This window comes from Diabrotica undecimpunctata, chromosome 7, assembly GCF_040954645.1.
Source record: "Diabrotica undecimpunctata isolate CICGRU chromosome 7, icDiaUnde3, whole genome shotgun sequence".
Classification (NCBI taxonomy): domain Eukaryota; kingdom Metazoa; phylum Arthropoda; class Insecta; order Coleoptera; family Chrysomelidae; genus Diabrotica; species Diabrotica undecimpunctata.
Genome location: NC_092809.1, coordinates 24,697,000 through 24,709,647, shown reverse-complemented (window position 1 = coordinate 24,709,647; position 12,648 = coordinate 24,697,000). Strand labels below are relative to the sequence as shown.

At 33.0% G+C, this 12,648-nt stretch overlaps 1 protein-coding gene across 2 annotated transcripts in view; it reads left to right on the top strand.

Annotated features, from left to right (window-relative positions):
• The first annotated feature begins 4,219 nt into the window (after positions 1-4,219).
• Nup98-96 (nuclear pore complex protein Nup98-96) overlaps positions 4,220-12,648 on the top strand; it is a 64,059-nt gene continuing 55,630 nt past the window's right edge. The window contains exons 1-2 of one of the 2 annotated variants that reach the window (XM_072536869.1): positions 4,220-4,349; positions 4,608-4,697. In XM_072536869.1, the coding sequence (XP_072392970.1) occupies positions 4,649-4,697 (49 nt within the window). In that variant the 5' untranslated portion in view covers positions 4,220-4,349; positions 4,608-4,648. Of the gene's footprint in view, positions 4,350-4,383; positions 4,698-12,648 lie in introns of those variants that run through there. The other variant, XM_072536868.1, reaches the window with a different exon arrangement.

Sequence of the window (12,648 nt, the reverse complement as noted above, 5' to 3'; positions counted from 1 at the left end):
CAAAGTACATCAGACTACCGTGAACTCTACGTCCAATACCGAGCCGGTTTCGGGGAACACTCAGAGTGTTTTTTATCAAAGTAGTGACTATGAATTTTAGGTAAATATTTAGTAGATGTGCTACTCAATGACCAAAAAGTGAAAATGGAGGTTGACTCGGGCGCGAGTTATTCAGTGATAAACAAATCAACCTACCATGAAATCTTTAGTGAAAATCGATCTAAAATAGATAAATCCAGTGTTATTTTACGGGACTATCAAAATACAGTGATACCCACACTGGGTAAGTGTCAAATGGAGGTAAAGAGAGGTCCAAGATCAGCGACACTTCCTCTCATAGTCACGGAAGGAAATCGCGCCAGTCTACTCGGCAGAAACTGGTTTGATAGTTTAGGTTTAACCATAGTTGGGGTAAGTCAAATTTTATCAATGATTAATTATTCAGAAGAATACCCAGATGTATTTAATACAGATTTTGATCTTACCGGGGTCCCCCGATAAGTTTTTCGTTGGACAAAAATGTAAAGCCGGTTATGTGTAAAGCTCGTAAAGTTCCATTTGCGCTAAAAGACAAAATCGAAGTTGAACTGGACAGGCTTATTGCGAAAGGGGTTTTAGATTACGCACCCAAAATGGTGCACCCCAATTGTGACTGTTTGCAAAGAAAACGGGGAGGTTAAGATTTGTGTTGACTACAAATCCACATTGAATTTAGCGTTAAATCCGGAACCTTATTCAGTGCCATCGGTACAGGGTATCTTATCCACACTTGCGGACGGTAAAGTTTTTGCAAAACGACATGGCGCAAGCTTATCTGCAGTTAAGTGTCAACCGCGAAGCTGCTAAAGCACAAACAATAATTACGCATAAAGGGGCTTTTAAATACAATCGTTTACAGTTCGGTATATCAGTGGCTCCACAAATTTTTCAAAAATTCGTACACATTCGATTAACGGGTATTTCTGGTGTACTACCTTATTACGATGACATTTTAATAGTCGGTAGCTCAGAAATAGACTTTGATTCAAAAGTGCGTGTGGTATTATCGCGTTTCCAGGAAGACGGACTGCATTTGCGCAAAGAAAAGTGCGTTTTTCGAATAAAAACTATAGAGTTTCTTGGTTTTAAAATTAGTGAAGACGATTTACGGCCCACTAAAGACAAAATCGCGGCCATAACTAATGCGCCTGCGCCAACCAATAAAAAAGAGTCGCAAGCTTTTCTTGGACTCTTAAATTTTTATCATGTTTTTCTAAAGGACAAGACAACAATTGCGAATCCGTTACATGCACTGCTCCGGAAGGACGTTCCCTGGCAGTGGCGTTTCATAGAACAAAAATCTTCCGATTTATTAAAAGAAATTTTAGCGAAAGAACCTGTGTTATGACATTACAGTGAACAAAAAGATTTATATTTGACGTGTGATGCCAGCCCTTACGGGATAGGTTGTGTGCTTACTTAACGTGATGATCAGGGACGTGAATATCCAGTGGCGTACTATAGCTGTATTCTAGCATCTACTGAACGAAATTTCTGCCAAATCGACAAAGAAACACTGGCCATAATATCGGGCATTAAAAAATTCCATCAATATGTATATGGCAGGAAAATAGGCATAAGAACGGACCATAAACCATTGTTGGGTATTTTTAATCCGAAAAAAGGTGTTCCAGAGATACTGTCACCCAGAATGCTTAGATGGGCTCTTATGTCGTCTGCTTATGATTACGAATTATGTTACGTACCAGGTTCAAAAATTCAGAATGCAGATGCTCTTAGCAAATTGCCACAAAAGGTACATGCGCCAGAACCACCAAGCTCAGATGACGTTTTGATGATAATGATGACGTTTTAATACCATATTAAAATAATAAAACAAAAATATGATAAGTAACATGTAACATTATAAACAGATAATAAAAATAAAGAAATTTTTAATATATTTTGGTATTTAACTGACTACACCTTTTACCACGTACTACAGTCGTGTCTCGATTATTGACCCTGACAAGTACAATAAACGAGTTTTCGTTTACTCTCCAAGTGTCTCTTTTGTTTGATTCGCTTCGGCAGTATTATGTAGCAGTCCTAGAATTTCATACATTCAATTCCAAACTTCTGGTGAAAAATTTTATTTCTATGAGCAAAATGATCGTACAAAGTTTCTTAATATCAAAATTTTGTCAGGATGTTATGAAATTACTGATATCGAAGCGTACATTCAAAATGGGTTAATACAATTCAGTTCAGGAGTTCAATTTAAGACCGAACAACAATACACTTAAATGTAAAATTTTCTGTTACTTTCGAGAAAGACGATAGTCTTGGTCAACTATTGAGCTTTTTCTCAAATAGAGTGTTGACACCAACATAAATGCATTCTTCAGACGATCCTCTAAACATTATAAAAGTATCGAGTCTACTTTTTGAATGTAACATTACTGAAGGAGCCTTCTACGAGGACAGACCTACGAACATCATTCTCTACTTTCCGATAAGTGTTAATCCATTGACGAACGTCCTCATAATCCTATATACATACCAGTAAGCAACAGTATACTTGAAATTAGCAAAATTACCGTTAGTATAGTCGATCAAGAATTGAGTCCCGTCAACTTTTCTCCTCTTCCTGCAACTTCTGTTATATAATTCGCCCACCTTTTCGTATAGCTCTTTACCTCTCGTTCGTGAATCTTATGCAATCGGACACGCAGTGTTCCACCGTTCCAACGCAGTTGCTGTCTTATTGCTTCCCTATCATTACCAGGTAGGTTCTGAAGGAGCCGTTCACCGTGTGGAACTGTGTGATGAAGTAGAGAGTCTCTCTATGGCCTTGTCTCATCCCCTTTCGTGTGTTGTCTCGTTTTCACTGATGCCATACGTGATTGCTCTTTCGCTAGTAGGTGAATTGGTGGAACCCTTGCTATGTCTTATAAGTCAACTATTGTAGTCATCTTATATGCACAAACGACCCTCACCAGGGCCTTTCTCCGAGCGTTCTCTAGAATTCTCCTGTATTGTTGTTTACGCATTACCTGCTGCCATATTGATACTACGTATAGTATAGTGGAGTGGACCACCTATTCTAATTCTAAGAAAACATCACCAGTTCCAATGAGAACTGAATTTTCTTATCGATGAAATTGAGGTGTTAAAATTTGAGATCAGATTTTCCGTGTGTCTTAATTTTTAGTTCCTCATTCCTTGGAATGAGGTGAAGGCCTTAGCGCAAAATAGAACCCGATGGCGCGTTTTCACTGAAGCTCTATGCTCCACTTAGGAGTTCAAGAACCTTATATATATATATATATATATATATATATATATATATATATATATATATATATATATATATATATAATTTTTAGTATATCGTCCACTATCTTTATTATCATTATTACAGATATATGTATTCTCTTTTAAGAGCAAATACTCCTTCCTGCTATTTTATGGTCTTAACTTACAACTCCCAGACACCTATCAAAAATTTGTCTTTAGAAATATAGGTAACTTTTCTTTTGGATTAAGTTCAAATAACTTTTCTTTTAGTCTGAAAACAAATTGAACCTCCCAATTCCTATTATGTCACTTTTGAATTTTATAATTATTATGTTTTCTGCATATTTCTTTCCTTTACCATATTTGTCGAATCGTCTACCATATCTACTTATTTCTGTTGAGATTTTATGTGGATACTTTATATTGATAGTTTTCGTTTTCGACTTCTTCTTTGGTGTAGTATAATTAATTAGTTTTTTAATGGATACCTACGCACTTTTTTTATCTATGACCACCCTATGACTCATTTTTTCGTACAATTTTGGCAACACTGCTAAAGACATCTTTCAAAATTTTGCGCAATAATTTCTAATATTACAAGATTTTAAATTATTTTTGCCGTATCCGTATTCAATATATATACAAGAATATTACCTACTTTATTCTACCTTACTTTTTTATCGTTTCTCATATCTATTTATTTCTGTTGAAATTTTCTGTGGACATACACCTTTGATAGTTTTCTTTTCCCTTGTGTTCTTTAGTATTATAATGGATGCGCACTTTTTCATTATTTTAGGACTTTCCAAATATTTGAATTTGAATTAAAAACTTAATTGCCACATATTATAATCCTATATCAAATTATCTCAGCCCTGAGTCATTTTTCCTTTTCCCTGTAACCATGGCAACACTGCTAAAGACATCTTTCAAAATTTTGCACAATAATTATTCTAACATTACAAGATTTTAAATCATTTTTCCCCTATTTAATACAAATTCTACAAGAATGTTTAAAAATTACTTTTAATAACTTAGTTTTAACGAAAAAATCGAATGTGACTGTTAAAGTAAGTAGAAAAAGAAGTTTAATAAATTGTTTAGGAGACTTCTGACCAATACGCATGTAGGAACTAATCTTTCAATCTGTCTGCCATCTGTCATACGTTAAATTCAGTGAATTCTGTCAACGACTCGATTATAACGAGTGGTGGAGTGTTGCTTTTATATAAAAATATATTAATAACAAGTTAGATTTATTTATGTTGATATTTTGATGGTGAAGTGTTAGTTATCGAGACATAATTGGTTAATAAACTGGATTTTAGGATTAGAAAATTACATTTAAGGTCTTAAGTCAGTAATTGCGATGTTTGGAAAGTCTGCTTTTGGAACCGGCGCCCCTACAACATCATTTGGTAAGTATTTTTTCATACTTTCAAATAATTAATTTAGAGCATACATGCTTCAATTTTTTTATGCACACAAATCAACAATCGACATTAAACCTTCTCATAGCAAAAGGTCTTCCACCAAAGCTACCTTACTGCTGAAGGTTCGCCTGTAGGATCTTGATTGGAATCATTGCGACCTATTTAAAGGAGAGACAGAGTCCTCGACTGGGTTGCGCCAATCTGCTCATATTTGTTTTGTATACCATAATCACTCATTTCTGAGTTTTCTTCTGGATACAATTTACTATTTTTACTAAGAATTAGCCACAATTTTACTTTGAAATGCTAAGTTTATTTTGATATTTCGATTTCCTTTAAAATACACTTATTTTAAAGTAAAATTGTGGCTTATTCCCAATAAAAATAATAAATTGCATTAAGATGCAACAAGAAAATAGCTTCACAACAATACCTCTTCTTGATTATATATCATATATAATTACTAAAATCATTAAACAAAATTTTTAAAGAAAAAAATATGATTTTTTAAGTTTTAAAGAACTTATATGAGTAGTATTATTATAAAAAAAATATTAACAATTCAGTAATAAGCAGACATAAAATTTCATTAACCTACATACAGTAATAACGCATTATAAGAAGTGTTCACTTCTTTCGGCACTCCTCAAGTGCCACACTCTTTTTTTGGGTGATTCCTGTAGGTTTCTAAAAAACTCAACATGAAAAGTGAGTATTTGCCCTTTTTCGCACAGCTGCTTCAAATGAGTTTTCTTCTTCTGAGGAATTCCTACTGGTTCTTTATACTATTCTTTTCTTCTCTGTTTCTATGCATTCATGCATAGAATCACCTTCATTCGCTGTATGGCCAGTGACTAAATACTTATGAGTGATACTGTCTATGTCTAAGTTTTCCACACAATACAGATAGATAGAGAAAATATATTGGTTTTTATTCTGACCTACACAGTTATTAGTATAAAATATGATATTTTGTTTTTGTTTATTTTCTGAAACTGTTTTCAAATACTGATAAACACAAGCAGCGATTTCATTTGACCCTCGTTTTGCAAGTCCCTTGTGACAAATAACAATAACGCTGTTTTTGAAATAGGTCAAATATGCTAATATTTAGAATGTTCAATCGAGATTTATAATAAAATTTTGCAACTTCACCTTAAGATAGAATCAGGACAGCTTGAAGATTGTAACAATAAATCATGAGATCTTCCCTTTCCAAGCATAGCTCTTTGTCTGATTGTTTACTTTCTCTTGAAACACATAAAGATTGGACGTCTGAGGTGGGTAGGCCATGTAATGCGGATGGAGCAAACCGACCCAGCTAGAAAAACGCTCCTTGATAGACCTATTGGTCAAAGAAGAAGAGGAAGACCCAGAACAAGATTCCTAGATAACATCGATGAAGACATGAGAAATATGGAAATACATGCTTGGCGGAGGAAGGGGATGGATAGGGACGACTGGAGAAAAATTCTTGGGGAGGCTAGGACCCACACAGGGTTGTAAAGCCAAAATGAATGAATGAATCTTGACAACTGCTTCTAGATGAGTCTTATGTTCTAAAATGATGTCTTCTTGTTTCCTTGCACTAGTTTAAACAATTCACATGTTAATCATCGATCTTTTTTGTTTTATGAATTCCTGTATTGAATTTTGTATCGAAAATTCTTTTATACATTGATTTTTTGACATAATCTGGTTTTTCTTCAATACATTTTTCTTTGTGCACCCTATACATCATTGCTAAATTCAGTGACCCTTTCATCATCATCATCATCGTCTTGGTGCTACAGCCCTTAGAGGGCCTTGACCTTCTCAAGCTTTCTATGCCATTCTATTCTGTTTCTTGCTTGCATTTTCCAGTTGCTGACTCCAATCTTCTCATCTCGCATCTTGTGTTACCCCGTCCATCCACCTCAGCTTTGATCTATCCCATTTTCTCATTCCCACAGGTTGTGCTGTTAGAATCTTTTTTATCATGTTAAAGAATAAATGTTACTTGATCTTGCATCCTCAGAATTGCAGAATCCTCATCTATATCATCCACATCTTCTGAGTCACTTGGATTAAAATCATGAAAATACTGGGCAGTGTCCTCTTCAGTATATTCCACTGTGGATGTGCAAGCAGTTCCAGCAAGACCCAACTCTGCCTTTTCTATATCACCTGAAAACCTATACCCAAAACCCTATACCCAAATTCACTGGTTATTCAGTAAATACCTATTTTTTACATTAAACATATTTTTGTTAAAATAGTGGTTTCCATCATTGAACAAAGAAATTGTTCAAAGTGACCAAATGTAAAAAGTGCAAAAACAATTTTTAAATATGAAATCTTATTCTAAAGAAGGAAGAATTGATATGATTTCTGTTCTTGGTCAGTTCAATGAAAACTGCTTATTAGCATCATAAGTTTATGGCCAAAAATACCCAAATCGAGAGAAGCCTAATAGACATACAGTAAAACCTCCGTTAACCGAAATAATTGGGGAGAAGGCCGTTTCAGATAACAAGAATTTCCGTTAAAAATAACATTATTTTTATAGTATTCTTGGTCAAAGTATTGGTGTTAAAAAATACTATGAGGTGATTTCATAATGTTTTCTAATAAGTAGATACAGAATAAAGTAATAATATCACGGAAAATAAACAAGTTTAACATTCTTTTTTAAAGAAATCTTCTATTTTCTTTCGTTTGGCAACAATGTTTCGCAGCTATATTTCTCCATCGTTCATTTGCAGAACGTCATGAGTTTGCCTCATTCGATTGTTAAACGAAACGTAAAAGCAATCTGAAAAGGACAAAACTTTATCAATGACAACAAAAATTAAGAACCTTGTCGTGTCCCTAACTAATTAGGTCTATTGTATAAAATTCTTACCTCTAAGGCATTGAAAATCTCGTCGGCGGTCTCGTGCTGCCTGTTGTCTGTTGGGTCGTCATCTTCGGCGTCTGATACGCTCAGGTTGTCTGGATGAAGAACCATATATTCACTTTCTGAGTAATCGGTTGCTAACCACTCACGTAACTCTTCTTGGTTAATTTCGTCACATCCCGGCAAATTTTTTTTTAAAGTTTAATTTCTTCTGTCGTTCCTTTACCATTTACTTCTTTGGGATCGTCAATCAAAATCCCATCAAAAAGTTTGTTCCAGCATTTGAAGATTTGATCTTGGCCCACAACTAAGCACACCAATAAACAACATGTTTCATTGTTAAAGATTTGAGAATTTCGGAAACACTTTTGGATTCATGCGTCTCCTGTAATAACAGATGTCTTAAGAATGCTCCTCTATAATGTCCCTTGAATGTCTCTATTACTCCCTTGACTAACGGCTGAATTAAGCTCGTGACATTCAGTGGCAAAAATCTGACAATTGTCACCACTTTGTAGATTTTGAGGGTGAGTTGGCGCATTGCCAACAAGCAACAATGCTTTGATGGGAAGATTTTTTGATTTTAAAAAGGATTTTACACTTGGGACGAATTCATTTTCGAACCATTCTGAAAATAAAGTAGTCGACATCCATGAGCTTCTTTAAAATGATTTGATTTGGAAATTTGGGGATTTCCCAACACACATAGGCATCAATCAGTGAGTGAAATTAATGGAATTGTTTACGTTTTGCAATAAAAAATAACTTTTTATTGACGAAATTATTGAAATTGTCAGCCGTTTCAGTTAAACGATGTTTCGGTTAAAAAGGTTTTGGTTAAGGGAGGTTTTACTGTACTCTTGAAAAATTACTATAACAGTTTAGAGCTACTGGAAACGTAAAATGTAAAAAATTGTGCATCCTCAACCTGTTAAAGACAATTATAATAACAAATTTAGGTTTATTGGCTCCCTAATAGAACATCATCACACAATTCAGTGGGCCATTAGTACAGAAACCGAAATAAGTAAGTGCAGTAGTGTATGAATAATACAAAAACCCACATCCCTATAAAGTACAGTTGTATCAGACCTGTATCAACCAGATTTTCAACAAAGAATCGATTTCTGTTTATGGGTTATGGATAAAATAGCATCCAATGAAGTTTTTTTTTATTTACTTTACGATAAGTGCATTTTTATAACAATGGACTTGTTAACTGCCATAAATTTCATTATTACATTGATGAAAATCCTCATGTCGTATTCTTAATTATTCCTTAATTAAAAAAGTATATCTAGTAACAGCACTGATGTAAAGTAGTCAGTTAAACTGACTGCTTTGTTCCGACTTCCGTCCTAACATGTCAATATTGTCATTTCAATCAGTTGCTATCAACAAGTCCTCGTAGACACTTTCTCTCAGGACCAGGCATACCTTTTGAATTTAAATTTTTGGGATTTATTGTATACAGTTGACTACAGGAAATTCATTTTCCTTCTGGAAAACAATAAATATCTTATCTTTAGCATTAAACCACAATTATCTCCAAAAGTATTAACTTTAGTTGTAGAGAACCCTAATACTTATTGTATGACAACTGATTTCTATTTTTATTGAAATTATAAAATACAGGGTGTTTTATTTAAAATTATTGAATTTCTAAAATAATATTACCTACTCTTTGTGTGCAAAGGTTTTTAAGATAGGGTTGTAAATTGATGAGATATTAACTTTAAAAAGTTTGTCTGTATGAATATTTAAAAAATATGAAATTTTGACCATGATCTATCTATCTCTATCTATACAGCCCTTGCTGTCCAATTTTGGACATAGGCCCCCTCTTCCTTCTTCCATGTCTCTCTATTGTAGGCAGTTTGTATCCACTTCGGGCCTGTGTGTTTCTTCAAGTCATCTGATCATTTCATTTGTGGCCTTCCTCTTTTTCGTTTGTAACTATATGGTCTCCAGTGTATAATCATCTTATAACATTTGCTGTCTTTCTTTTTTTTTCTTGTCTGATAGCCTGATGTTCAGCATTTGCTTTTCCATGGCTCTTTGGGTCTTTGCTATTTTTTCAAGTATGGTATCATGGTGAGACCATGATACCATATTCAAATTTTTTATAGAATCTTATGCAGAATCTAAAATTCCATACACTTAAAATGAAGTTTAATGTTTGATAAAATAATTTTTATTGTTTTAAAACTTATTTTTGTATTAAATACAAAATTTATCTTTGATAAGAGATCCATATTTTTTAAACTCTAATAAATATCAAAACTGTCAAAAAGTAATTAAGTATTTATTTAGCACTTTATTTAAAAAATGAGATTAGATTCCAATGAGGTACCCATCTCTTTACTGGTTACAACTGAAAAAAATACTGGTGGAGCAATTAAGATAAACAAAATTGTAGACTTGTGCAGTTTGTTAATTTTATATTTGCTATACTAATGTCTTTGATTTATTTATTATTGCTTATTTAAATAGATTTATTTTATTTTATAATTAAATCCTATTTATAAACATTTTATAAAAATAAAAATAGGTACCTATTCTATAGGTCTTATATACAGGAAATTTCGAAAAACATATATTTTAGGTAATTTATAATTTGGACAGAATAATATTTACAAATATCAAATATAAAAAGTAGGTATGCTAGGCGAGAGAATATGCGATAAGATAGATAACTAGAATAGTTAAAGATGATTTATTATCTAAATTGCGAGGCATAAGTTAGGGATAGAGCTTAACAAACAATTATACAACTGTATATATTAATTTAGTTACTTCTATATATACATCAACAATAAACACTAGTTTTTTGTTTTTTTTTTTTTATTGAAAGAAATAAATAATTTAATTAAATTTATAAGTTGGTTATAGTTTATTTATACCATAAAACGAAGCCGAAAAATTACTTGAAAAATCGAAAATTTACTTTGCGCTATTTTTTAACTGGAATATCTGGGGGAAGTCAATAAAAAAGGTGTATTATCTCGTGGTTATCGAAATTTTTACTGCGTCATGACATTTAAGCAAAAAAGCGACTTTTTTCGTTCATTTCAATATTGTGAAAAAACTACACATTCTGGATAAAAACTTTAAACAGACGACTTTCTTGAAAATACTTGCTCTTTAAAATGAGATTTTTTAAATTAAAAAATGTTTATAAACAAAAAAGTTATGGCAAATTAAACCCGAAAGTAAGCATGTTTTTCAATTGTTTATAATTATTAAAATAAACAATCTTCTTCTTTACGTGCCATCTCCGCGACGGAGGTTGGCAATCATCATGGTTATGCTGATCTTAGATGCTGCTGCTCTGAATAGTTCGATTGATGTGCATCCATACCATTCCCCCAAGTTACGCAACCATGAGATAATTGAAGTATATTGTATATCTTTCATTACGCATAAGATGCCCCAGGTATTGAAGCTTTCGTGTCTTGATGGTTTCCAATATTTCCATTCTTTTGTTGACGCTTCTCATGGTCTCGAACTAGGTCCATGATATCTTCAGGATTCTTTCTATACACTCACAGTTCAAATGCTTCCAACTTTATAGTAGTCGACGCGTTAAGTGTCCATGCTTCTATCCCGTAAAGCAGAGTCGAGAAAATATAATACCTTGAAAGCCTAACTCTCAAGTCTAATTTCAGTTCTCTTGCACAAAGTACCTTTCTCATTTTATTGAAGTTTGTTTGTGCTTTTTCTATTTGAACTTTGATTTCTTTGGAGTAATCATTTGTGTGATTCATTATTGTGCCAAGATAATTGTAGTTTTCAACTTGTTCTAAAGTTTTACCGTTAATTATCAGGCTTTCATCATTATTTTGGGTTTTTGATATCCTCATAAATTTAGTTTTCTTGATGTTTATTGATAATCCATATTCTTCTCCATACCTTTATTCATGCTGTTTCTCTCGTAAGAGCTCTTTTCATAATTTCTTCAGAGTATGCATTGAATAGTAGTGGTGACAATACACATCCCTGTCATACTTTTTTTTAATTTCGAATTCTTCTGATGTGTGTTCATTAATGCGTATGTGTGCCTGCTGTTTGTAATATAGATTTGTTATAATTCGAAGGTCATTGTATTGTAATTGTTTTGCTTTGAGGACGTAAATTAGCTCTTTGTGGCGGACTTTATCGAAAGCCTGAAACAGACGTACATATCTTGGTTCACATCCAAGCATCTCTGGATTAGTACGTTGAATGCAAAGAGAGCTTCACGGGTACCTACGCCTCTACGGAATCCAAATTGGGTTTCTTCAATATCCATATCAAGTATTTGGTAATTATGCGTTTATGGATGATCTTTAAAAACATTTTAAGTGTGAGACATCAGGCTTATGGTGCGGTGGCCGGTGCATTCTCTAGCATTTTTCTCTTTTGCGAGGCAAATAAATGTTGAGGTCAACCATTTATATAGTTGACATATTTATATATAAATAAACAATAAAAACATTTAAATCACATTTCATAATGTCAGTTTTTATGTAGTTACTACAGTTGCGAAAGATGGTCACAATCAGTCAAATAATTTTTAAACAATTATTTGTTTATCTCGTTTGAGAAAACAAGGGTCACTTTCAAATGGATGTGGAGGTGCTTTGTCAATACTTATGTTTTTTTTTTCGTCGATTCTTTTTATAAGGTCTCAAATTTTCATGTTTTTTTAAAACTATAATTTTTTAATATTTTACTTACAAATAATTGATTCAGAATGTAGTATCATTACCATTATATTGGCAATATCTCTAACTTATGTCGCGCGTTATATATATACAGGACCTCTATAAAGTCGAACATTAAAGGAGACCCCAAAAAAATTCGAGCTATAGAGTTTTTGACTGATAGAGGATTTCCACTTGGTGGATTTTGATTTGACATAAGGAGGTTGAGATTAATTCTTACTAAGTAATTTTGAGTTATAGAAGTGAAATAAATAAAAATTTAAGTTACAGAGGTAACAAACATTTTATTTTATTATAAATCAACATTATTACAAAACGTCCTTAAAATAAAACAGTATGACATTAAAGTTGG